This window comes from Syngnathus leptorhynchus, chromosome 22 (genome assembly GCF_054491065.1).
Source record: "Syngnathus leptorhynchus isolate UIUO chromosome 22, UIUO_Slep, whole genome shotgun sequence".
NCBI lineage: Eukaryota > Metazoa > Chordata > Actinopteri > Syngnathiformes > Syngnathidae > Syngnathus > Syngnathus leptorhynchus.
In genome coordinates this window covers 216298-239816 of record NC_141216.1, presented here as the reverse complement: position 1 = coordinate 239816, position 23519 = coordinate 216298, and the positions used below count along the sequence as shown (strand labels likewise).

General features: G+C 54.6%; 6 protein-coding genes across 10 annotated transcripts; 5 read left to right on the top strand and 1 right to left on the bottom strand.

Moving 5' to 3' along the window:
• The first annotated feature begins 498 nt into the window (after positions 1-498).
• acta2 (actin alpha 2, smooth muscle) lies at positions 499-2958 on the top strand. The gene is made up of 9 exons (XM_085904757.1): positions 499-647; positions 945-1109; positions 1178-1306; positions 1386-1496; positions 1570-1654; positions 1726-1887; positions 1965-2156; positions 2224-2405; positions 2623-2958. The coding sequence occupies exons 2-9, from the start codon at positions 981-983 to the stop codon at positions 2764-2766; spliced, it is 1134 nt and encodes a 377-aa protein (XP_085760883.1). The 5' UTR covers positions 499-647; positions 945-980; the 3' UTR covers positions 2767-2958.
• Positions 2959-3838: 880 nt separating this feature from the next.
• Positions 3839-7610, top strand: ankrd22 (ankyrin repeat domain 22). Of its 3 annotated transcripts, none has more exons than XM_085904760.1 (6): positions 3839-3941; positions 4644-4835; positions 5103-5210; positions 5295-5372; positions 5466-5564; positions 5652-7610. In XM_085904760.1, the coding sequence occupies exons 1-6, from the start codon at positions 3858-3860 to the stop codon at positions 5727-5729; spliced, it is 639 nt and encodes a 212-aa protein (XP_085760886.1). In that variant the 5' UTR covers positions 3839-3857; the 3' UTR covers positions 5730-7610. The 3 variants fall into 3 exon arrangements, with proteins under 3 accessions (XP_085760886.1, XP_085760885.1, XP_085760887.1); XM_085904761.1 differs by having other exon boundaries at positions 3865-4383; positions 5652-6663; XM_085904759.1 differs by having other exon boundaries at positions 3862-4383; positions 5295-5564.
• On the bottom strand, positions 5898-9173 carry lipf (lipase F, gastric type). Its single transcript, XM_085904754.1, has 11 exons — positions 8943-9173; positions 8096-8225; positions 7919-8030; positions 7658-7856; positions 7471-7580; positions 7238-7374; positions 7014-7160; positions 6848-6919; positions 6677-6748; positions 6507-6617; positions 5898-6437 (listed from the first exon to the last, which is right to left on the bottom strand). Exons 2-11 carry the CDS (start codon positions 8216-8218, stop codon positions 6315-6317), a joined length of 1206 nt encoding a protein of 401 aa, XP_085760880.1. The 5' UTR covers positions 8219-8225; positions 8943-9173; the 3' UTR covers positions 5898-6314.
• bbs1 (Bardet-Biedl syndrome 1) lies at positions 7666-12306 on the top strand. Its single transcript, XM_085904751.1, has 8 exons — positions 7666-8539; positions 8698-9588; positions 9690-10096; positions 10180-10362; positions 10421-10552; positions 10733-10839; positions 10915-11035; positions 11131-12306. The coding sequence occupies exons 3-8, from the start codon at positions 9719-9721 to the stop codon at positions 11959-11961; spliced, it is 1752 nt and encodes a 583-aa protein (XP_085760877.1). The 5' UTR covers positions 7666-8539; positions 8698-9588; positions 9690-9718; the 3' UTR covers positions 11962-12306.
• A 321-nt stretch (positions 12307-12627) lies between these two features.
• On the top strand, positions 12628-17267 carry minpp1b (multiple inositol-polyphosphate phosphatase 1b). The gene is made up of 8 exons (XM_085904752.1): positions 12628-13240; positions 13456-13647; positions 13956-14150; positions 14231-14328; positions 14836-14966; positions 15032-15165; positions 15225-15543; positions 17120-17267. Exons 1-7 carry the CDS (start codon positions 12823-12825, stop codon positions 15485-15487), a joined length of 1431 nt encoding a protein of 476 aa, XP_085760878.1. The 5' UTR covers positions 12628-12822; the 3' UTR covers positions 15488-15543; positions 17120-17267.
• On the top strand, positions 17157-23450 carry jakmip3 (Janus kinase and microtubule interacting protein 3). 3 transcript variants are annotated; one of them, XM_085904730.1, is made up of 22 exons: positions 17157-17305; positions 17390-17632; positions 17783-18028; positions 18264-18464; positions 18752-18865; positions 19102-19257; positions 19324-19440; positions 19847-19882; positions 19967-20038; positions 20164-20268; positions 20397-20525; positions 20602-20685; positions 20894-20956; positions 21044-21142; positions 21220-21318; positions 21394-21453; positions 21568-21633; positions 21695-21763; positions 21836-21913; positions 21970-22203; positions 22332-22457; positions 22685-23439. In XM_085904730.1, exons 1-21 carry the CDS (start codon positions 17171-17173, stop codon positions 22446-22448), a joined length of 2523 nt encoding a protein of 840 aa, XP_085760856.1. In that variant the 5' UTR covers positions 17157-17170; the 3' UTR covers positions 22449-22457; positions 22685-23439. The 3 variants fall into 3 exon arrangements, with proteins under 3 accessions (XP_085760856.1, XP_085760855.1, XP_085760857.1); XM_085904729.1 differs by having other exon boundaries at positions 17708-18028; positions 21220-21453; positions 22685-23450; XM_085904731.1 differs by having other exon boundaries at positions 21220-21453; positions 22685-23443.
• The last annotated feature ends 69 nt before the right edge of the window (positions 23451-23519 follow it).

The window sequence follows — 23519 nt, the reverse complement described above, 5'->3', positions numbered from 1 at the left end:
CTTTAGAGCAGGAAGTTGTCCCGCGCGTCCTCCCTTTTCCTTTTAAGGAGAAGCCAGCGTGTGCCCCTTCATCTTGACCTTTGGCCTCATCTTCATCTGGACACACAACTACATTACAATGTCACCGGCATCATCTCAGAAACCAGGGAACCCGAGCCTGCCCGGCAGTCGCGTCTCGAGGGGCATGTTGGCCGGGAGGTCGCCGTGAGGTCAGCGGGCCTCGCCGAGGACCGGACGAGGTCACCGACGGCAAACGCCGGGACAGGGAACTCTGACCAGGATCAGGAGAAGAACCTGGACCGGAGGCAGAAGCCGTAACAGAAAAACAACTTGGAACACAACAAGGACTTGGACCACGACAAGAGCCAGAACTGGGAGAAAAGCAATTTCTCAATCAACGTGCAAGTATGAAAGTGAGAGGAGAAAGTTTCCGGCGCGCCATTGGCCGGCTCCCCCGGGCCCAGCCCTACAAGGAGCCGAGCGGACCGAGGACGCCGAGTGGACGGGGGTCCGCGGGGGGGCCCCGCTCCATATTTGGCTGGCGGAGAGGAGGAGGAGCAGGAGCAGGCTTCTTAAGGTGTCTTCTCTGACGGGAGCCTCACTCAGCGGCTCGCTCCAGCTGCCTTCCCGCGTCCAGCAGCACCACGGTAAGAGTCTCGGGCTTCTTTACATCATGCGCCACTTTGTCGTCATGGCCTCCAATTGGCATCTTCACCAAAACCTCCCCTTCAGCCGCTCGTGCAAGTTCCTGCCGCCGAGGTCTCGATAGACTGCGGCAGCCTCAGGTCGCAACCAGTCCGTCGATGCCCAAATATGGCGCGCGCAGTCGATGCCCAATTTTGGGCATTTGCCTTGTGCCCGAGCGTGTTCCGCCACATATCGCGTCACGTATGCGAGCGTCGTCAGGTGTCCTCTCTCGCCCTAACAGCCAGTACCGCCCACAGTGCGGTACCCCCCCCCCCCTCTGCCCGCAGCCAGCCATGTGCGACGACGAGGAGAGCACCGCCCTGGTGTGCGACAACGGATCAGGACTTTGCAAAGCCGGATTTGCCGGAGATGACGCGCCCAGGGCCGTCTTCCCGTCCATCGTGGGCCGGCCCAGGCACCAGGTCGGCGTCGAGCTTCACTTTGGCAATGATGCCAAGAGTTGTGAACTGACGGCGTGTGCGTGCGTCAGGGCGTGATGGTGGGCATGGGCCAGAAGGACAGTTATGTGGGCGACGAGGCTCAGAGCAAGCGAGGGATCCTCACCCTCAAGTATCCCATCGAACACGGAATCATCACCAACTGGGACGACATGGAGAAGGTAAGGTGGGCGGTCGAGGTGGGCGGCCGAGGTGGAGTCGAGCGACCGCCGCCGTCCGACATGTCCGGTGTTCTGCCAGATCTGGCATCACTCTTTCTACAATGAGCTGCGAGTGGCCCCGGAGGAGCATCCCACCCTCTTGACGGAAGCGCCGCTCAACCCCAAGGCCAACAGGGAGAAGATGACTCAGGTGAGCGGCACCCTGGGCGAGCGCCGTGCGTCGCACCGCTTTGCGTCTCAGCTGCATCCCGCTTGATGTGCAGATCATGTTTGAGACCTTCAACGTTCCTGCCATGTACGTGGCCATCCAAGCCGTCTTGTCCCTCTACGCCTCTGGACGCACAACAGGTGACCCTCCGTTGGCAGGCGAGCTCGCTTGCGCCAATCGCGAGGCTGACCGACCGCGCCCCAACTTTCAGGCATCGTTTTGGACTCCGGCGACGGCGTGACCCACAACGTTCCCATCTACGAAGGTTACGCGCTGCCTCACGCCATCATGAGGTTGGACCTGGCTGGGCGTGACCTCACCGACTACCTCATGAAGATCCTGACCGAGCGCGGCTACAGCTTCGTCACCACGGGTGCGTGAGCACCCGCCCGCCCAACCGGTCGTGTGCGCCTGTCAACACCACCTACGTTTCACTTTGGGTCACCTCAGCCGAGCGTGAGATCGTGCGCGACATTAAGGAGAAGTTGTGCTACGTCGCTCTGGACTTTGAGAACGAGATGGGGACGGCGGCCACGTCGTCGTCGCTGGAGAAGAGTTACGAGCTCCCCGACGGTCAGGTCATCACCATCGGGAACGAGCGCTTCCGATGCCCCGAGACCTTGTTCCAGCCGTCTTTCATTGGTGAGTGGGTCCCTACGTTCGGCTCGGCTTTGTCGGGTGGGCTGACGACGCGCCGCCGCCGCCGCAGGCATGGAGTCGGCCGGCATCCACGAGACCACCTACAACAGCATCATGAAGTGCGACATCGACATCCGCAAGGACCTCTACGCCAACAACGTGCTGTCGGGGGGCACCACCATGTACCCCGGCATCGCCGACCGCATGCAGAAGGAGATCACTGCCCTGGCGCCCAGCACCATGAAGATTAAGGTAAGCCACCGTTGAGCCTGGCTCAAATGTCAAGCCGCTGCTCCCGATTGATTTTTTGCCAAAGTTTTCAAGTCTTCCGACTTCCGGGCCAAGGAATGCGAGTTAGCTTTCGGACGAATGAGCGACTTTTGGGGAGTACTGTTGTGACGGAAGGCATGCGTGCGTGCGTGTGCGTGCACACCCACTTGCCGGTCCTCCCTTGTCCCTTGCCACTCAGATCATCGCCCCTCCGGAAAGAAAGTACTCTGTGTGGATCGGCGGCTCCATCCTGGCGTCGCTGTCCACCTTCCAGCAGATGTGGATCAGCAAGCAGGAGTACGACGAAGCCGGCCCGTCCATCGTCCACCGAAAGTGCTTCTAGACGGTCCAGGCTGGAGCAGGCCGTCTGCCGACAAGTCCCACCTCCATCTTCTGTCCTTCTTGTCCTCCTCTTGTTTAGCTCATGTGTTTTTTTTTTTACGATTTGGACAAAGTAAAGTTTGACGGCTGCCACCGATTAAGCCCTAGCCGCGGCGTGGCAGAAGATAAATAAAAAGCAAACCACAAGCTCAAATTTGGGTCATTTGTCACAATGCCAGACAGTCAACTCATGATTAGTTTAGGCTTTTTTAAGGAGACATCCATCCTTTTTTTTTTTTGCTTTTATATTCATTTAATTGTGCACACGGAGTCTCCGAGGTTGTACAAAAGTGTAATCTATCCCTCCAGGTGTTGCAGAGATACTTTTACCATCTGTTTATTTACTCTGTTCCGTTTTCTCCATTTTTTTTTTGAACGTCACATCCTTTGAGGCGGAACTACCAAACAAGGTAATGGTTTTCACTTCTTGTGGGTGTTTTGAGCAGTTGTATTAGATGAATGCAACAAAGGTGCTGTATTATTCTTGGGGGACACAATAATGTGTTAAATGCATTCGTTAGCTTCTCGCTAACGCTAGCATTAGCTTACTTACGCTAGCATTAGCTTACTGGTTACCTTGACTGCCATGCTTGTTTACAAGACGTGTTCATAAATATTGTGAGGGGATTTATTTTGTTACGTCTTGAATGGACAAGTCTTCTGCCGTTGACATCTTTGAATCCATCAAAACACTTTTTATCTCAATTGCATTTAAAGAGACCGCACCTCAGAACAAGTATAAAAGTGTGATGCTATCAAATCGAGGAATTGGATTTAAGCATCGCTGTTCCACCTTATGTAGACCACAAGTGAAAGAACTGAATTTGACTTGATTGTTTTCCAAATTAAAGCACTTTGAAATCTGTCTGCTTACACGAGGAATGACAGCAATAGCTGCTTGAAAACTCGTGAGGATGGTTTGTAAACTTTGAAGCATTACTGTGACAATCCATGAGTTGTCGAGTTGATTCAACGTCGCACCTAGTCGTTTTAGCAGGTGTCACCTCTAGGGGACGCTGTAGCCTTTTGGCGAAATGCTATCAATGGGCAAACATGGCGGCGATGCCAATTTCCGGGGAGTTCCGGTCCATGTCGATGACGGGGCACCACGCCATGCTTCAAGCTAGCAATGCTTCGGTGAGCTGTTTTCGACTGCGTGTCAACAGCGCTTAGTTGTATTCGCTTGTTGTAATGCTTGGACCGCACGAGGAGCAATTCGTGTCAAACGTGTCCACACTAACGCAAGCGCGATGGACCCTTGAGCTTTGCTTTCCATTCTGTGTCGACGGTTCTGACGACATGATGAAGGCGAATATTTCAAGATAGATGTACCGTCAAAGAAAAAGCTACAACTTCAATTCTAACAGATGAAATGTGCATGTAAGCGCTTTTCCCGGACTTGCTGGGACAACTGCGTGCGATACGTGTTGGACCTTTCGCAGTAGAGACAGTGTAAATGCCGCGGAGAGAGCCAGCAAATTAGGCAGGTTTCAAGACTGGCCCCCGGTGTTTTATTTTGAAAGTCTTTCTGGCGTCCCGTGCGCTTCCTGTGGCAGACATGGGCAAGGTGTACTCGCAGGTAAGAGCGCCTTTCTCAACGGGTTGACCCTTTTCACACTCTTTAAATGGCACCCACGCACAGTCGAGTGATGGACAGGAGCCATCAACAGCGTTCAAACAAGACCAATATAATGCGGGTCAAAAGTCTCTTTTCAAACTTGACTTTGACTCAAAGCGCAGTGTGCGTGCGTGCGTGCTTGCGTGCGCGCGCGGGCGTTCCGACTTGTCTCGCAGGTTCATCGAAAGTCATCCGACCGGTTGCCTTGCTTTCTTCCGCAGCCAGCCTGTCAGTTGGCATACGACGGCGATGTTCAGCAGCTGTTCGCCGCTGTGTCCCGCAAACCGAGCGACGTGGACGCGCGGGATGACGTCACTAGCGACACGCCACTCATCGCCGCCTGTCGCCGCGGTCACCTGAACGCGGTCACGTTCCTGTTGGAGCGCCAGGCAGACGCGCGCATGCGCAACAAGGTCGGCTCAACCTCGCCTTCACTCCGTCGTCCTCTTGCCTTCCTTTTGTATGTGCCGTCAACCATCGCTCCGTTCATTCCCAGCTCATCCATGATCAAATCCATCATTGGTTTTGCTTATCGCAGCCTCTCTTGCTCATCAGTGAATGCGTAAACAAAAAGCAGATCCTCCCACGGGTGTTGAACTCCTCAGCTCTTGGTTTTGTTCTCGTTTTTGCTTAAGTTGCAGTGGTGACGTTATTGACGGTGCCGCCCGCCGGTGTTTCAGAAGCGTCGCACGTGTCTTCACTACGCGGCCAAGCAGAACTTTTCCCTTCTGGACCACCTCGTCATTCTCCTCCTCATGCCCATCCTCCTCCTGGGATACTTCCTCCTGGCACGTCGCCGCCGGCAGGCACAACACAGAGTGACATTGGCAGGCACGTGACATCATCGTCTGGTGACGCGCGTCTCCTTGCAGTTGCAGAAGCGGCGCCGTAACGAGGCTCTGATGAAGGCCGTTCTCGACAGCGACGTGGACGTCAATGCGGCCGACTACGTACGTTCTCCACGCCGCCGCTTGCGCGACCTTGGCTGTGACCTCGGCTGTGACCTCGGCTGTGACCTTTTGTCTGTGCGCGCGCCCACGCAGAAAGGCAACACCGCTCTTCACTATGTTTGTCTGAGGAAGCGACAGCATTTGGTTCCTCTGCTGCTCCTCAGGGATGCTGACCCTCTCGTCAAGAACCACGTGCGTGCTCTCCTTTTGCCTGCTTGGGAACACGTCGCGGGCTACGAAGGCTCACCGGGTTGTCTGGTCCCGATGTTTTGTTTCCAGGACGGCGAGTCGGCGCTGGACGTGGCCATGAGGTTAAAGTTCACCAAGGTGGTGAGGCTGCTAAGGAAGTCACAATGACGCACGCAATGCGCGCCGGCCGGCGCCGCGTCTGGACTCGAGGGTAGATTTGCCCCCCCCCCCCCCCCCCCCCCCACGGAGTGAGGCGATAAAAGCAGTCTTGTGACTTGCTCCCATTTTGATTGTTGCATTTCTGACTTTGTTCAAATTGACAGCTTTCTTTCAAGGTTTTTCTGATTCTCGTTTTATTTTTTTATTTTTGGCCAGCTCACGGTCATCAGCAGTGACACAAAGATAAAGTTAGTCTCAAAAGCAAACTGGCTACGTGTTTATCCTGTCGACATCCACGCTCAGCACAGCAAATCTTCAAAGAATGCATTTATTCAATGGATGGCTGATGTGGAATGTTGGCTCTGTGTTGCGTTTTGGTGCTACTGACTCCCATTTTCATTTCCACTGTTTGGCAGATTAAAACCTCGATTTATGCGGGTGGCGGCAAATGAACGATTAACTTGGAAGACAAAAAAAAAACTTCCCCGCCCACGTCCAAGCGGCGCGCAGCGAACGAGTGGCGCCCTCTAGTGGTATTGCTGCAGCAGTTTGAGGATGGCAGGAAACATGAGCCGCGTGAGCGAGTGGCGCCCTCTAGTGGTACTGCTGCAGCAGCTTGAGAATGGCAGGAAACATGAGCTGCGGGGCGTCCAGGCCCCAAATAAAGTCCAGATGGTCCCAGTGGGGAATGTGCTGCTGAAACACCAAGTTGGACACCTGCAGGTGAGACAACGCCGTCAGACACGTGCACATCCACGCACACACACACACGGCACCGAGAGTGACCTGCGTGAGGAGCAGCGCCACGTCTTTTGGGTCGGCCAGCGTGTCGCATCCCCCCGAGAAGATGGCGGTGGGGACCTTCATGTCTCGGACGCGGTAGTGGGGGGGCGTGGACTGCACGAGAAGTTTTACATTTTGCGCTCGCTCGGAGTTTGCCACGGGCGCTCGCTCACCTGGTTGTAGTGTTTCATGTTGCCCGCCACGCCAAAGTCAAACGCAGACAGCTTCCCACCGCCGCCGACGGCCTGAAAAAGCATGTCCAGTCTGAAGCGGACTGTATGATGTCGTACGCGCCGCTGCCGCGGGTGTAGGTCCATGTTCGTGCGTGCGCACGTGCGCCTCACCTGTGCCCAGTGCAGCATGTTCTGGACGGATGTGCCCGCGGGGCAGTGCGTAGTGTAAACGGCCGTGCGAGACTGAAAGCAAAATCCGGACAAAACCGAGCGGTTGCGCTGAGATCATGTCGGCCATCGGGGCAAAAACAGCCAAAGCAAAACACCATTCACCGACCATGTTGAGGTTGAGCTCGTCAAAGCCGCACAGGATGAAAAAGAGATTCCCGCACAATTTGCTGGTCAGACGTTTGCCACACACGTGCTCGGCGAACCACTCAATCATGTGACTCTGAGGCAGGAAGTCCCGCCTTCCAAACAGGTCCTGAGGGAGGGGGGCGCAAAGGTGGGATTTGCCGCAGCCGGCCTCGACCAATCCCGTCTTGCTCGCTCGACTCCTACCCAAACCAGGAACTCGGGCAGGAAGGCCAGCTTGCTCATGGGGCTGCTGGGAAAGGCCACAGTGGCCACCGGCGCCAAGGCCACAAACAATTTGATCTTGGCCGCTAGGTGCGGGAGCGTGGAGAAGGCCATGAAGGCTGCCCAATTGCACACACACACACACACACACACGCACAGGTGAGTGTTTCATCGGGGCGCCGCGACGGAGCCAAACGAAACGAGTCGGGTCGTACCAATGGTGGTCCCCTGAGAGTGCCCCACGTAAGCCATCTGTCGTTGTCCCGTCACCTTCAGGATGTAGTCCACGACCGCAGGAAGATCCAAAAGGGCCATTTCGTCATGACTGCCAGAGCGGCACAAGTCGACACGCTGGGTTGGTTGGCGCAGAGGGCGGGCGGGTTGGTCGGGTGAGCGGGCTACCTGAACTTCCAGAAGTCGTCGCAGTCAGGTGTGAGCGTGCGGTGTTTCCGAGACCAGGTGTTCCCTCGGCTGTTCCCCAGCCAAACATCGTAGCCGGCGTCGGCCAACGCGTAGCCCAGGCCGGACGCCGGCGGGTTGGTGATCCAGTTGCTGCCGGCCGCCAGGAGGCCGTGCTGGAGAAAAACCACGCCTTGGCCACCTGCGCCCAGGCCGGCTGTTTGTCGCTGTTCTCGGTCCCAAAAAGGTGTGCTTAGCACTGACTTAGCTTGAGCCGGCGTCCCGCAGGGATCCTGTTGAGCGTCAAGATGTAGCCATCGTCCGTCGACACCTCATGCTCCTCTGCCGGGTAGCCCCACCGGCGGATGATTTCTGTCTACACGCCAGCGTACACGCACACTACCATGGCAAACTGCGTGCGTGTGCGCGCGATATACTCACAATGTTCATGTGTACTTCAGGGTCCAACGACGACTGAGCGCCAAAGATGCGCCGCCCCGCCCAAGGCGACCGGTCGGCCAGGGCCACCCCGCACAGGAGTGTTGCGAAAAGCACACACTGCATGCTGTGTCTGCGCACACGCACGCATGCGCTTCTTTGAGTACTATGTCCTATCTGGAAAAAATTCTGGACGCAAGCGGCCAAGCCAAAAAGCAACTCCCAATATGCCTTGTGACCTTTGACCCCATTGTTGCTTCTCACCGTCGGGCGCTACTTCAACAAACGCAACGTGGCGGCGAAACCTCCAAATGTCTGCTGTTGAAAATGTGTACTTACAACTGTTATCCTCAGGTCAGCTTTAACAAGAAAGCAAGAATGGAAAACCAATTGCCAAACTGGGAAAGCTTCATCAACGAGCACCTTCGCTTCCCAAATGCTTGCTTAGTGAGTGAGCCAAGCCGAGGCGATTTAACAACAGTTCAACAACGTTCATTGCTTGGGTTACACATTTAATATCTTGTCTTTGTGGTGTATGAAATGGAATGGCTTGAAATGAAAGATATGCTAACCATTATATTCTGCTTTGTTGACAATTTACTCAGGTTGATTGGAAATGGGCTTCCAAGCATAAAAGCCCAGAATGAAAAGGAAGAGAGGGAAGTGCAGCATAGACTTGTGCTTGTTTCCATACGACGTGCACATGGACAAATTCGCCGCGAAGCAAACGAAGAGGTGAGCAAACAGGCAAAATCGGCCGAGGAACATTTCGCGTGACGCGTCTTGAAAGGAGTTTTGAGGCGCGATTGCGGAGACGGGTTAACTCGCCGAAGGTTGAGTGGCGCCGTACCCTGATCATGTGACTCCGGACGTCCCAAAAGCTCCCCAGCTCACTGCTTTAGGTCGGTTAGAAAAACGAGTCAGTCGATGAAAAGATGGGAGCGGGTTCTAAATGCTGGTATTCTTTTGATGGTCTTATGACAAAATGCTGATACTTTTGTTCTAAGAAGAAAACGTGTGACGGCGTGCCCCCTGCCTTCTACTCAGCAAAACAACCACGGTGTCTCTCCGTGTGATGACGTTGTTTCAACACAAGTCAACGTAATACGCACTTTCCCAAATTCGCACACTTGTAACCTGCGGTCTCAAACTACGTACACTTGAGCTAGGTGGACACTTCACCGAGGATTGTAGAATATAGTGTGGGTATTTGAACGGGGCCATCAATGGACGGACAACAACGGCTCGCGTGTAATTGACGTCACGTCAAGGAGACCGAGGTCGGCGGGCTGAAGAAACTGGAAGCGGATTTATGGATTAGACGAGCATCAGCCTCGGCAACATTAGAAGAGCAGCATCGACGGTGTGTCTCTTCAACACATTTTCTTATTGTTTCGTTTTTACAATAACTGGACGAGGCTGTGTGCGAAAGCGCGGGGAAACGGCGTCCTTTGGGAGACGCTGCTGTGCGGTTTCCTTGACGACGGGATCATACGGTGTGTATAGTGTTTCTTCGATTCAATGACTGACATGCTGAGGCGGAACCCCTTGTGGGTCTTTTTCCTCGGTGTCTGATCGCCTTCCTGTGTGCATGCAGCAAAACGAAGTCTTGTTGCCCAGCCAGCCATGAGCGAGTGGAGCGGCGAAGATGGGAAGTGGCTGGACGCCCACTTTGATCCGGTGGCGGGACTGCGCACCTTCACCTCCTGCGTGGCGCTGGCCGACCTGAGCGGGGATGGGGACGGACGCCTGGTGGTGGCCGACCTGGGTGGCGGTGGCGGCGTGGCGTCCATGAAGCTGAAGGTGTACGGAGGCACGGCGCTGAGCAGCGAGAGCGTCCTGCTGGACCTTCCGTGCGGCCTCGCGGCCTTCTTCATGGACCTGCACGAGCCTCGCGTTCCCGCTGTGGCCGTGGCGTCCGGACCCTGCGTGTACGTCTACAAGAACCTCAGACCCTACTTCAAGTTCACGCTGCCCGGACTTGACGTCAACACACTGGAACAGGTGGGTGACAATCTAGTCCTTTTTTCTTTTTTTTAACTGTTTATTTGACCATTTTTGACAGCCGCTGACTTGTGAATGGTCAGGACGTATGGCAGCAGGCCAGGGAGGGGCACATTGACCCCCCCGCCGTTAAGGAGACGTTGGAGAGCCTCCGGAAGAAGGCCGACGTGCCGTTGTCAGTGCGCTCGCTCCGCTTCCTGTCTCTGGATAATGAGCACCTGGAGGGCTTTGTCCAGCTGCACAAAGAGCAGCCCATCAAACGTCAGGTACCACGCAGGCAGGCAGGCAGCTCGGCAGCTAACTGGCCAGGTTTTTGGTCCTCAGACAGTTATCACGTGCATGGGCACGCTGAAGAAAAGCACGGCGGACGAAGACGGCGTCAGCTGCTTGCTGATTGGCACAGAGAGCGCCCATCTTTACGTGCTGGACCCCGAGGCCTTCGTCATCCTCGCCAAGGTCGCCGTCCTTTTTGGCCCTGTCCGCTTTCTCTGTCCTTCTCTTGCCCGTCCGTCCTTCCTTCTGTCCCTCCTGCCACCCGTCCGTCCGTCCTTCCTTCTGTCCCTCCTCCCATGCATGCGTCATCTCTGCTTTGCTTAAGCGCGGGTGTCTGCATTGAACATCTCGCACTCGGCGCAGCTGGCGCTGCCGGCCCCTCCCACCATGATGGACGCGACGGGTCAGTTTGACGTGGAGTTCCGGATCACGGCGGCGTGTCGGAACGGGAACGTCTACATCCTGCGCAGGTCAGCTTGCCATTGGGACCGGCCCGCCGTCACCGGCGCTTCAGGTCGTCCTGAGCTCTTTGCGTCTGCTTCCAGGGACTCGGACAAAGCCAAGTACTGCGTGGAGCTGTCGTCGCATCCCGTGGGCCTTGTGAGGGTCGGCAAGAACATAGTGGTGGGAACCACGGACCAGAACCTACAAGGATTCACGCAGAAGGTAAAGTTGAGGGACTCTGGAATTGACACCTCTGGGGAGTTCAAAGATTGGATCAGTTTATTGGTCTGAATCAAAGTAACCAATGCATCGTTTAGGGCAAGAAGCTGTGGAAGGTGCTCCTTCCGGCCCCCATTTGCACCATGGCCGGCATGGACCTTCCCGCTCGAGGCTTCCAGGGGGTCCTGGTGGGTCTTGCCAACTGCGAGGTGCACTTATACAGGGACAAGAACCTGGTGAGCACCATCAAAACTCCAGACACAGTGAGTGCTATTTGCTTCGGGCGCTACGGGCGAGAGGACGGGACCCTGGTCGTGACCATGAAGGGCGGCGGGCTGATGGTGAAAATCCTCAAGAGGACGGCGGAGTTCCGGGACCGGGACAGTGCTCCCGGACCTCCGGCTGCACAGAGCGTCCGTCTCGACGTGCCCAAGAAAACCAAACTCTACGTGGACCAGACACTGAGAGAGCGCGAAAGCAGCACAGCCATGCACCGAGCCTTCCAGATGGACCTGGTCCGCCTGCGACTGGCGGCGGCCAAGGCCTACGCCAAGGCCCTGGAGTCCAGTCTGACTCCGGTGTCGTCCAGGCCCGGGCGCTCGCTCAAAATGAACGCCGTGGTCCAAGGTCTGGGCCCGTCCTTCAAGCTCACGCTCAATGTTCAGAACACGGCGGCGTGCCGGCCCGTGCTCAACCTGGCCATCAGCTTCCTGTATGATCAAAGCCTGTACAGAGTGAGGAACCCCTTCCTGAAGATCCCGCTGCTGGTGCCGGGACTGGTCTACCCGGTCCAGACCCTGGTGGAGTGTACCAGTGACAAAGGCATCTCTGACATCATCAAAGTTGTTGTCTTGCATGAGGAGCAGAGCACCCCGCTGCTCACGGCGCACATTAACATGCCCGTCAGTGAGGGGATCAACTTAGCTTAGTTTAGCTCATCTTAGCCTAAGCCTAACTCTTTTTAGCTTCATTTAGCTTGGCCCAGTTTCCAGCCTGGACGATGGCGGAAAGCGTACGGGGGCCCAGCGAACCGGCCGCAGGCGCTTCCCTGAAAAGGGTAGCGTGACTAGCTTCCAAAATCTGCAATGTTGACTTTCCTGTCCTGAAAAAAAACCCCTCAAGTGTAACTATCGATATGAAATAATCTATAGCAATTCCATAGCATTCATCATTTTTACCGACGTATTTTCTCTTACGGTCGTGTCCGTACACGAGTGTGTTTATGCTGATGCACTGCAAATCGTTGTAAAATGACTAGAAGCCTGAGGGCAACCTTTTACTTTATTGCAAATGTAAGCTCAAGTGAAACAGTACAACTGCCATAACAACCGGTGTCGCCACGCGTGATGACGTAGGTCCACCACAGTCCACGGTCCAAATTCAGCGGTTAACCTCCGCTTGCTCGCTGCGCCCTCAAACGCTTGTTAGTGCACTTCTATTTCAATGAGTACCGCAGTGTTTTTGGAAAAGGCCGCTATAGTGTGGCCATTGAGACGTGGCCGCCGTAGTGCGGGTGTTGAGACGTGGCCGCTACAATTTGTCTATTGAGACGTGGCCGCAGTCGTGTGGATAGCGAGACGTGGCCCGCGTTGTTCACTACGCTCTCAAACGATTTTAGTGCACTTCTAACTTGATGAGTACCGCAAGGCGCGAGTATGGATAGCGAGACGTGACCCGCGTTATGCGACAGCTGTGGGGTTGAAAGGTTAACTACCCGGAAAACCAGCACAGCCAACCAAGGCGCCACTATGCGGAAAATCGAACGAGTCCCATAAGGCACAAAAAGAAAAATGCTGTCAGTCGTCTTCATGTCCGTCGTCATTGTTATCTTGACAAGCCGCCGCGGCGGCTGTTCGGCGGCGGATGTGCCGGACTTCGCGGCCCACTTCGGCTCCAAGACACGCTACGAGGACGCCGCCCTGTATCGGAGGCGGCTGGCCGACACCTGGGCCGACCTTCACACGGACCCGGGACCACTCCTGAGGACCCCGAGCGGAGAGCGCTGCTCCCCGGCGCACCTGACAGCCATCGTCCGCCACGGCAGCCGCTACCCGACCGCTAAGAACATCCGCGCCATCCGCCAGCTCAGCGAACTGCTGCGACGATCTGAAGGCGATGCCCAAGAAAGTGAACACGGCGAAGGCAGCGCTGCCCGGAGGCGGGACGCCTTGCGCCGCTGGGACATGTGGTACACCGACGACATGGATGGTGAGCACTGCCAAGAACGGAGGGTTGTCCTACAGCACCATACGCATTCATTAGACATGAGGTATATCCGGTGGTGTTTGCGATAGTTTAAGAGAAAAACTAAGATCAAACAGTGTGTAATATGGTTCCTTGTGCTTTTGAATTCACTGCCTGTTTTGGAATCAATCGATGACCATTACAGAGCCAATTTGGATCTGATTGTGAATCTCTTGCAGGTCAGCTGGTGGCCAAAGGCCGGGAGGACCTGCGGCAGCTGGCGATGCGTCTGTCCACGTTGTTTCCATCCTTGTTGGGGCGGGAGTCGTTGCGTGGGGGGCGCGTCAGCGTGCTGACCAGCTCCAAGCACCGATGCGTGAGCAGCGCCGAGGCATTCCAGGAAGGACTTCACCTCAGAGCCAACGTGACACGTAAGTCTCGCTGTCTGCTATGGAGACATATTTACATTTGTGATGCCCCAGCATTATGGTTTGACTGAATTGAAGCGTGTGGGACTTTTAACCTTGCATTGGGTCACATTATGTCAAGGTACTGAAGTTGTTGACGTTCCGACCCGGCCGCAGTACGCTTCCATAACTAGCGAATCGCCTAAAAATTCCTTTGGCTGTCTGATCACTGGAATGTTGCCGTCTTGCATTTGCATTATGATTCTGCCCCAAAGTCTTGGCATAGCACTTGAACTGAGGTGTGATTCGCATCTTTGCTTCGCCTGGTGTAGCGGTAAACTATCGCCACCGAGTAGATGACGGGCTGCTGCGGGCCTATGACGGTTGCCGTGGTTACGTGGAGGGCGTGGAGATGAACCGCACGGCGCTGGCTGAGGTCCACAAGTTCACGCGCGGCCCGGAGATGGAGGCGCTGAGGAAAAAAGTGGCCAACAAACTGGGACTTCCTCTCCACGACTTCACGCCAGGTTATTGTGAGCGCCGTGCCGACACGCCCCGCGTCAAAGGATGGTGAGATAGTCAAAATAGCTGGATGCGTCTCTCTCAGAACTTCTGGAGGCGGCGTTCTACCTTTGCTCGTACGAGCTGGCCATCAAGTCGCTGCATTCGCCCTGGTGCTTCCTGTTTGAGCCCTGTGACGCCAAGGTACCTCCGTGTGCACCACGGCGCTAGCTCGACCCGACCTCATTCGCTGCCATTGACGACGATATTACACACTGACGAAGGTTTTGCACGGTGTGGGGTGCGGGAGGGTCTGCTGCAGTGGTGCCACTGTGGGTTCAAACTCATCTATTTACACTTAAGATAAGCCCACTTTGCCAGTACACAATGACAGATGGCCCGTTTTAAAACTCAAAAGGCGAAGTTCCCCTGCCTGACTGCGAGTTGTCGTCACTAGCATACTTACTGTACTGTCTGCATGTTGTTATTGTGACAAATTCAGGAACCGCCGGATGGCAAACGTTCGCTAAGCAGCCAACTGAAATTAGACACGGTACTTGGCAAAGGCTTGTTGAACATGAAAAAGGTCATCGTGACGCGATTCGACACGGTACTTGGCAAAGGCTTCTTGAACATGAAAAAGGTCATCGTGACGCGGTTCCGCCATTCAGCGCTTGGAATGCAAGATGTGTTGACCACATCTGCTGGCAGGTTCTGGAGTACAAGTGCGACCTGAAGCTGTTCTGGAAGCGGGCGCACGGCCACACCATCAACCTGCTGGCTAGTTGCCCGCTTTTCCACCACGTCTTCAGGACCCTCGACAAGGCGGGACGGCCGCGCAGGTCAGAAGAAGGCCGCTCAGCGGGCCAAAGGAACGCGCTTTTCATGCCAAAGGATTGGTCCGCAGGGCCACCGACACCCCCCCGGATCCGGCCTCCTTCCTGATCGGGCACGCCGAGACGCTCCTCCCTCTCCTCGGACTGCTGGGCCTCTACAAGGATGAGACTCCGCCCACTGCAGCCAACTACCGCTCGCAGCATGGTAAGACGATGCCGTCCCGCCGGACCCGAACCCGTTGTGACGCCCCCGGCCATCTCCAGGCCGACGCTTCCGTTCCAGTCTGATTGTGCCGTACGCAGCCAACGTGGTCTTGGCTCTGCTAGACTGCGCGCGAGGCCCCCGCCTGCAGCTGCTGGTGAACGAGACCCCTGTCCGATTCCCTGCCCTGCCAGACGAGGATGCGCCGCTGTATCGCGACGTGCGGGCGGCGTACCGCGACCTGCTGGACGGATGCGACTATCAAAAGGCCTGCAGCGGTGGCAGCGGTGGCGCCGGCGGGCGTGAGCCCAACACCGAGCTCTGAAAGGTCCGCCGCGTGGAGAAAGGCCTTGAGCGAGGCGCTGACAGACCGGCTGACAGGTTTTGTGCCCATGTTTCTTTTGTGATTGATTGATTGATTGATTGATTGATTGATTGATTGATTGATTGATTGAACTTTATTTATGCCAGAATGGGGAAATTTTCTTGTCACAGCAGTAGTCCCTGTATGTCACTCCTGTCACGGTTTCAATGCGCCCCATGCGTCCCAAACAAAAAGGGGGGGGAGAAGCCAAATAACTGAGCTGCAATGACAGTGAATCTCCACGTGGGGGAGGCATTTGTGAGTACTACGTATGATGACGTTACTTTTGAGTATGCACTTCCCGAATACTCGCCCCTCGCCAGCAAAGTCTGCATATATGGTCCTTCGGCTAAAGTCGATCAGCCATAGATCACGACGGATTTGACCAAAATAGCGGGATTTTGGCGACGTTCGGTGAAATTCCTTTCGCTGTGCCCAACAACAGTCTTTTCAAGCTTAAATATACTATGACATTCTTTATTTTACGATTTAATGAATCTACAAATTTCACTTCCGTATTTTGTCCAAGTGGAGTTGCTGTACATTAGCGACCTTAGGCGCATGCGCCGTACATTGCCCATAGGCCGCAAATACCGCAATACATTGACGAGAAGCCAGAGCCCGAGTTTTTACATGACTACTACTTTATTGACGATAGAAACCTATTTTATGTAGTAAAATTACTAAAACAAACATCGGATGTCGCTGTATTTTATGACGCAGTTTCAACATGGCGGCAAGTCAATGACGCAAACAAGTTCGCTTCACGTTCTGCAGTTTTCTGACGTACGCTTGCACCCTCGTGCTCTTCCCGTTGGTAGCCCACTGAGGGGCGGGCGTAGGGACTGGTACAAGTGTTTGGACAAACCCCCGGAAGATGAGGAACAGGAAGTCGGGGAGGAAGAAGATGACATCCTCGGAAGATGACGGCAGCCGCCGCCGAAGAGTATTTCCTCCCAAACACTCAAGCTAACTGCGACATGAACGCACGTACTCGCTCATTTGTAAGGCGGCTCAGAAGCCCAGTCGAGACAGTACAGTCAAACGAATGAACACAATAGCTTGGCACATATTGCTGCGGAGCGAGCGAGCGCCTTGACGAAAGGAACCGACACGCACACACTCACCATGCGATGCCCCAGGTCTCCTCTTGCAAGGCACGGTGAGTGCTGGCTGACTGACATTATGGTGCATGCAGTCTAAACCCGGAATTATTCCGCTTGGAATTTCCCAATTCCGACCTCAAGGCAAATGGCAACAACAGAAATGGCTGAGTCCGATAGAATTGTTCGTTCTTGTCGTTTATCACAACACCTTTGGACCTTTAGCAATCCTTGATTATTTCCTTCATTTATATAAAGACAGAAATATGGTATCTTCAACATTTCATTCATTTAACCAAAAACTTCACGCAGGTGGACAACGGTTGTCTCGGTCACGCTATGTTGCGTGACGCTGTTTTGAAGAACATAATGAATTTCTTCAATGAATAAGTCAAGCTAAATCTATGTTTATGATGTTGCAAGTTACGGCACCGATTGAAGTTGAGTCCCAAGCCAGTGGAAAACAGCGCTGTGTGTTTGTGCTCTCCAGGTACAAATGTTGTGATCTCGGACTGACGACCGGGCGAGACTCAAATAAGAGATGTCCAAACGAGCTCCGGCAGGGCGGGCCAAGGCGGAGCGAACGGACGCCGCGGGCACCCTTCAAGCCGCCAATGACGAGCTGAGAGCCAAACTGATGGACGTTCAGTTAGAACTTCAGCAGGAGAAGAACAAGGTGAAGACCTCAACAGACAGACAGACACACCGCGTGCGTGGCAAGTTGTCCCGATGCAGATTTGACGTGCGTGTGCCATGTCAGGTCAGCCGTCTGGAGAGAGAGAGGAGTCAGGAACTGCGGGCGGAGCACCACCGCGCCACCGCCGCCATGACGGAACTCAAAAGCAAACTCCATGAGGAGAAGCAGAAAGAGTTAGCCGTTACCAGGGAGACGTTACTGCGGCAGCACGAAATGGAGCTGATGAGAGTGATCAAAATCAAAGATGGAGAGATCCAGCGACTGAATGCTTTGGTCCTCAGCCTGAGGGACGGCTCCATGGACAAGGTGATCCGCTCGATCCTTGTCTGACTTTCCGCATGCCACGTCGGGTTCCGATCCGGACGCTACCGTATTGTGTAGCTTGTCCCCAGCAAGCGTCGTGGCGCTCCTTTGCGGTCTCATCGGCCCGGTGTGGTGGATGCGACATCTGCTCAGGTGAGGAGCGGGGGCGCTTTGCTGGCAGAGGTGGAGGAGACGCGGCGGAGTTGGGAGGCCGAGCGGTGTCGCCTCCACCAGGATCTTCAGGAGCAACGCGGAGCAAAGAGGAGCGCGGAAGAAGCCCTGGCAGCAGCACAGCAGGCCTGCCAGTCCCGAGCGGCCGAGCTCCGATCGGCTCATCATCAGCATCGGGAGGAGCTGAGCCGAACCAAGAGAGACTGCGAGAGGGAGATCCGCCGATTGGTAGGACTGATCAGATGCGTCGCTGTGTTCCCAATTTCGTTGTATAGCTGCTGTGCAATGACAACAAAGGCATTCTATTCTATTTCACCAGAAAAAAACGGCCGGTTGCTCGCTTTGCTTTTGTCACAACAAAGGCGTTCTAGTCTATTCAAGAAAAAAACCGCCCGGTTGTCACAATTCTGGCAAATGAGTTAGCCCACCCACCCGCCTGAGCGCTCCCCGTTTGTACCTCCAGATGGACGAGATCAAGCTGAAGGACAGAGCGGTTAGTGTTTTGGATAAAGCCCTGGGGCTACAGGCCGGCCACGCCCACCGCCTTCAGCTGCAGACTCAGGCCGCCGAGCAGCAGATCGCCGCCCTGAGGGATTCCCAAAGGGCGGGCCTAAACTACCCTGGAAGTGGGGCCAACGCCGCTACTAGCAATCCTCTTCATAGCGTAAGCTACCTCATCCCACACTTGCACTACGCATGACTTAGTTTGTTGCTGGAGCAAGGTAGCACAAATACAGTTTTGAACTTTGAACGAGTGGAGTGGTTCTGTGTGTGGGTGTGTGTGTGGGTGTCTGTGTGTGTGTGTGTGTGTGTGTGTGTGTGTGTGTGTGTGTGTGTGTGTGTGTGTGTGTGTGTGTGTGTGTGTGTGTGTGTGTCTGTGTGTGGGTGTCTGTGTGTGGGTGTCTGTGTGTGGGTGTCTGTGTGTGGGTGTGTGTGCGTGTGCGCTTTTAGTCTCAGGAGGATCGGGACACGCGGAGGTTTCAGCTGAAAATCGCTGAGCTCAGCGCAGTCATCAGGAAACTGGAGGATCGAAACGCCCTGCTGTCTGAAGAGCGCAACGAACTGGTAATTTCTGGACGGCACGCTTGAAGGTTTGCGCTACGTTTGATGCACGCCATCCAGCGTGGCACGCACCCATCGCTTGCTCATTAGTCGAGCGGCGCGGCGAGTCGGTTGCCTGGTGGAAGATGTCTTTTATTGCTAGCCAAAGCCACAGTTCTGTTCACACCAATGCAAATGGAATGGATACATTCCGGCCCGCGTGTTGTGCGTCTTTCACATCCTGTGCCTCATGCTTGCAGCTGAAGCGCCTGAGAGAAACGGAGAGCCAGTTTCTGCCGCTCCTGGACAAAAACAAACGCCTGAGCAGGAACAATGAAGAACTCTCGCTGGTGCTGTCTCGCCTTGAAAACAAAGTGCGCTTTGTCACCCAGGAGAACGAGGAGATGGCAAGCTTGGTAAGTCGGCGCAGACAACGGCGGCGTGCCAACAAAGAGTCCACTTGCCTCTGTTGTGTTGCGCAGAGAAGGCCCAGTTCGCTCAACGACCTGGACCGCGGTTGCGGCCAGGAGGACGGCGAAATGGAGTTTCTGCGCCTTCAAGTTGTGGAGCAGCGGCACATCATCGACGACTTGTCCAAGGTCCTCAGGCGGGCGACTCGGTGCACGTACGGCAGCGCCGCGCTCTCTCGCTCAATGTCGCCCGGAAACCTTTTCCGTACAAAGCTTGGCCGGCCGCCGCCATCCAAAAAATTGCCCCCTTAACTTCCTTCTTTTCAAACGGGAGCATTGTGCGCACGCGTTTGAACAGGCTTTTGACTTGTTTTGCCGTTTTCAGCAGCTAAAAGCTCCCGTTTTGTCTGCGCCTTTGCCACTCGCTGTGCGCTGAAAACGACTGACTCTCCCCGCTGCTCAGATCGCCAACAGCCATGAGCCGCGAGCGCGACGTCATTGTTCGTAGGCAGCTAGTTGCAAAATGCATCCTGTAGTTGTCACTTTTGGAAAAGACGAGTGTCCCTCGAATCATCGCCGGTGATGTGTTTTTCAGGCTCTGGAGACGGGAGCTCACGTCAGAAATGTCATTGTGAGTCGCGTTAGCTTCTGCGCCGGAGCCGTTCCTTCCCTTTGCATCCAAAGAATCTCAAAGGCGGAGTATTTGTGCCGACAGGAAAGAGATTTGGTGCTACGATACCGACGTCGAGAATCTCTCAGGAGGAAACGGAGCGTGAGGTCCTGCAAGGTGAGTCCGTTTGTTTGCGGCTGCCTGGTTTTGTGGCAGATTTTCTCGCTTTCGTTCCTCTCGTCGATTCATCGTCAGGTGTCGCTTCGGTTTGTTCAAGGAGATGTTTGCTTCCGCGCCCGCAGGTCATCGAAACATTTTATGGCTACGACGAAGACGCGTCGGTGGACTCGGACGGATCGTCCTTATCTTTTCACACCGACAGAACCCCCGACACGGAACCCGAAGAGGTAGCCCGCCATTTCTGCGAGCGTATCGTCGCCAAACGTTCCTCTTCAGCCCGGAGTTGGACTCGTCTTTGCGTGGCGGGTGCTTTGTCGCCGGTCTGACTGATTCTGGTACTAGCGCTGTGTTGCAGGGGTGTGCGCGCGAGGAGGCGGAGCTTCGCTACCGCCAGCTGACGCAAGAATATCAAGCGCTGCAACGAGCCTACGCTCTGCTAGCCCAGACCAGCGGAGGCGACTACGACGCCGAGAAGGAGATCAAGGTGGCGCCCCTTCCCGCAACCCCCGGCCGGGTCCCAGCTCCCCGTTCTCACCCGAGGCTCCTCCTCCTCCTTTCAGACCAGAGAACAGCTGATGGCTGAAATGGGTCACTATCAAAGCAGAGTGGCAGATCTAGAGTCAGCGCTGAAACAACAAGGACAGGTAAGCTCATCAGTGAGCACACCTTTTTCTGAGACAAAATAGCTACATTCTTCAGTCACTCATTCGTCAAGCATTACTGGACCAACCCCCCCAACGTGGCTGGAAAAATGCGGAGAAAAGCAAATGTCATTTTCCAGTCGACCAAAGAATTTGTGGATGAAAATGAGACAACTTTCTAAAGTTGTCCATATGCGTTTGTCTCTTCTAGAATGTCAAGTGGGTGGAGGAGAAGCAGCTGCTACGTCAGAGCAATCAGCAGTTAGCCGAAAAGGTGACGGAAAGAAAGGCGCTGGGCGGAGTCGCTCGGCGTCACGCCCGTCGGAAAGCCCCGCAGAACATGCCTTTGGCTCTCTTTCAGGTCAGGCGGATGGAGGCGGAAGAAGCGCGTCTGAAAGAGCACATCCAGGATATCCGAGACCAAAACGAACTGCTTGAGTTCCGCATCCTGGAGCTGGAGGTGGGAAGACTCATACAAGCGTGTTGAGGTCAGAGATGTGACGGACGGACGTACAGATGCATGCCTCTGCCTTTCAGGAGAGGGAGTGGCGCTCCCCCGTCTTGAAGTTCCAGCAAGTCTGTTTCCCAGACGGCCTCAGCCCTTTGCAGATCTACTGCGAGGCCGAGGGCGTGAGCGTACGTAAGGCGTCTCTCGCAAACCTAACCCGAGGTCCTGGAGCGCCTTACATTGCTCCTTGCGCCTTTCCCCAGGACATCGTCATCAGTGATCTGATGAAGAAGCTGGACATCCTGGGCGATAACGCCGTAAGTGTATGTCGAACTCCTTTTGTTCGCACTCCATGTGACTCGTCAGCTCAAATGTGACTTTTGGAAGGCTTCGCGCTGAAAGAAGCTTGTTAACGCTGTGCCATTGGGCTCCTGCAGAATCTCACCAACGAGGAGCAGGTGGTCGTGATTCACGCCAGGACCCTTCTCACACTAGCCGAGAAGGTAACACGCAGGTCCACGCACGCACTCGCATTCTGCTTATGTGACAGCAGGTTTTCCTCAGTGGTTAGAATCCATCGAAGTGACTAAGTCAGCACTTCAACAGAAGATGTTGGACATTGAAAGTGAGAAGGTAGACACGCGACATCAGCCAAGGGGAACTCCGGCAATGTACCCCAACAATTCTGACCTTGAGCTGTGCTAGGATATGTTCTGCAAGCAGAAGGGCTACCTGGACGAAGAGCTGGACTTCAGGAAGCGTTCCATGGACCAGGCTCATAAGGTAAGCCGCTCTCAAATCTCCCGCCGGACCACTGAGGAACGAGGATTGCGGTCCAGAGGATCCTGGAGCTGGAGGCCATGTTGTACGAGGCGCTACCGCAGCGGGACTGCCCCGCCACGGACGGCGAAAAGGCCAGCCACGCTGGCGTGAATGACCTACTGACGGCGGATCAGAGAGAAGAGCTTAGGAGCGCCGTGGACCAATGGAAGCGAGCCCTGATGTGCGAGTTGAGGGAGCGAGACGCTTGCATCCTCCAAGAGCGAATGGATCTGCTGCACAGCGCGCAACAGGTAAGGGCTTAAAGTTGGCCGGGCGGAGCGCGCACTTACTTGCTAGCGCGTTTGCGCACTTACTTGCTAGCGCACTTACTTGCGCGCTTACTTGCTTTTGAAGGCCACTTTCCATTTGTCCGTCCTAGAGGAACAAAGAGTTGAAAGAATTCATCGAAGCTCAGAAGAGACAAATCAAAGAATTGGAGGAGAAGTTTCTCTTTCTCTTTCTATTCTTCGCCTTGGCCTTCATTCTGTGGCCCTAACACCAGCTGGTGAGTGAGCTCCAGCGGCACCGCACTCGCATGCAGAAGATGGTGCCACAAAAACGGTTGTTGCCGCCAAAAGCACACTATAAAGGGTCAGGGTAACGAGCGTCCTACCGGCCACCCGAGGCACCCGTCCATCCATTTCTTCAAGGGGAAAAAAAAAAAAAAAAAAAGCAGAGTCACTGGTGAGTACACTTTGCATTGAGCTCTGTTTTTCTGCTTCTGTCTTCAAGTGTGCGGCATCCTGCGACCAAAAACTCAGTCAACCCCAAAGCGTTTGACTTCAACGTCCTACCACCATGCCTACCAGAGCAGGTGACGTGATGCTTTGGACATCCTTCCTTCTCAGATGCCCAAAAGTACCCTGCGGAAATATGGTGTCTTTTCAAAGGTGCAAATAAAGCCAGCGTGGGCGGCACATGCACGCCCTTGGTTTTTCCTGGCTTTGTTTGTGCGACAGCTGTTGTGAAAATGCAATACAAATAAAGATGTATCGTATAAAACAGGCTTGTCAGAGCCGTATGTGGCTCTTTGCCTGGTCTCATGCGGCTCTTTTACGTTTACATCAACATTAGTGTGGTTATTTTGTGTGTTTGTCATTCCACGCTAACATCGACTCGCAACACGGAGGTAGGAGGTGGCTGTGTTGTTCGAATATTAAGGTTTATACATACAGACAAGGGAGAAAAGATAAATTGCTGAGACAGGCCTTAAACCGGCATCACGTTTGTGAGGAGAATGTGTTAACCAGTGCGCCATTGTTAACATACAATAAACGTAAGTAGACTATACAAAACAGCGGTTGCCATATGACGTTGCCACATCGTATGAATATGAGCGGAACTTCCGCCAAAATTCAAATCCATGAGCGCGGATCGCAAAACACAAGTAGGAAAACAATTTGCTGTTCTGATATTAAGGTATGTAGAGACAGACAAGGGGGAAAAGAAAAAGTGCTGAGAAGGTACTTGAACCCGGGATATCATGCTAAAGAGGTGAATGTGCTAACCAGTGCGCCATTTTGCGAACACAAAATGATCATGTTTACTAAACAAAACAGTGGTTGCT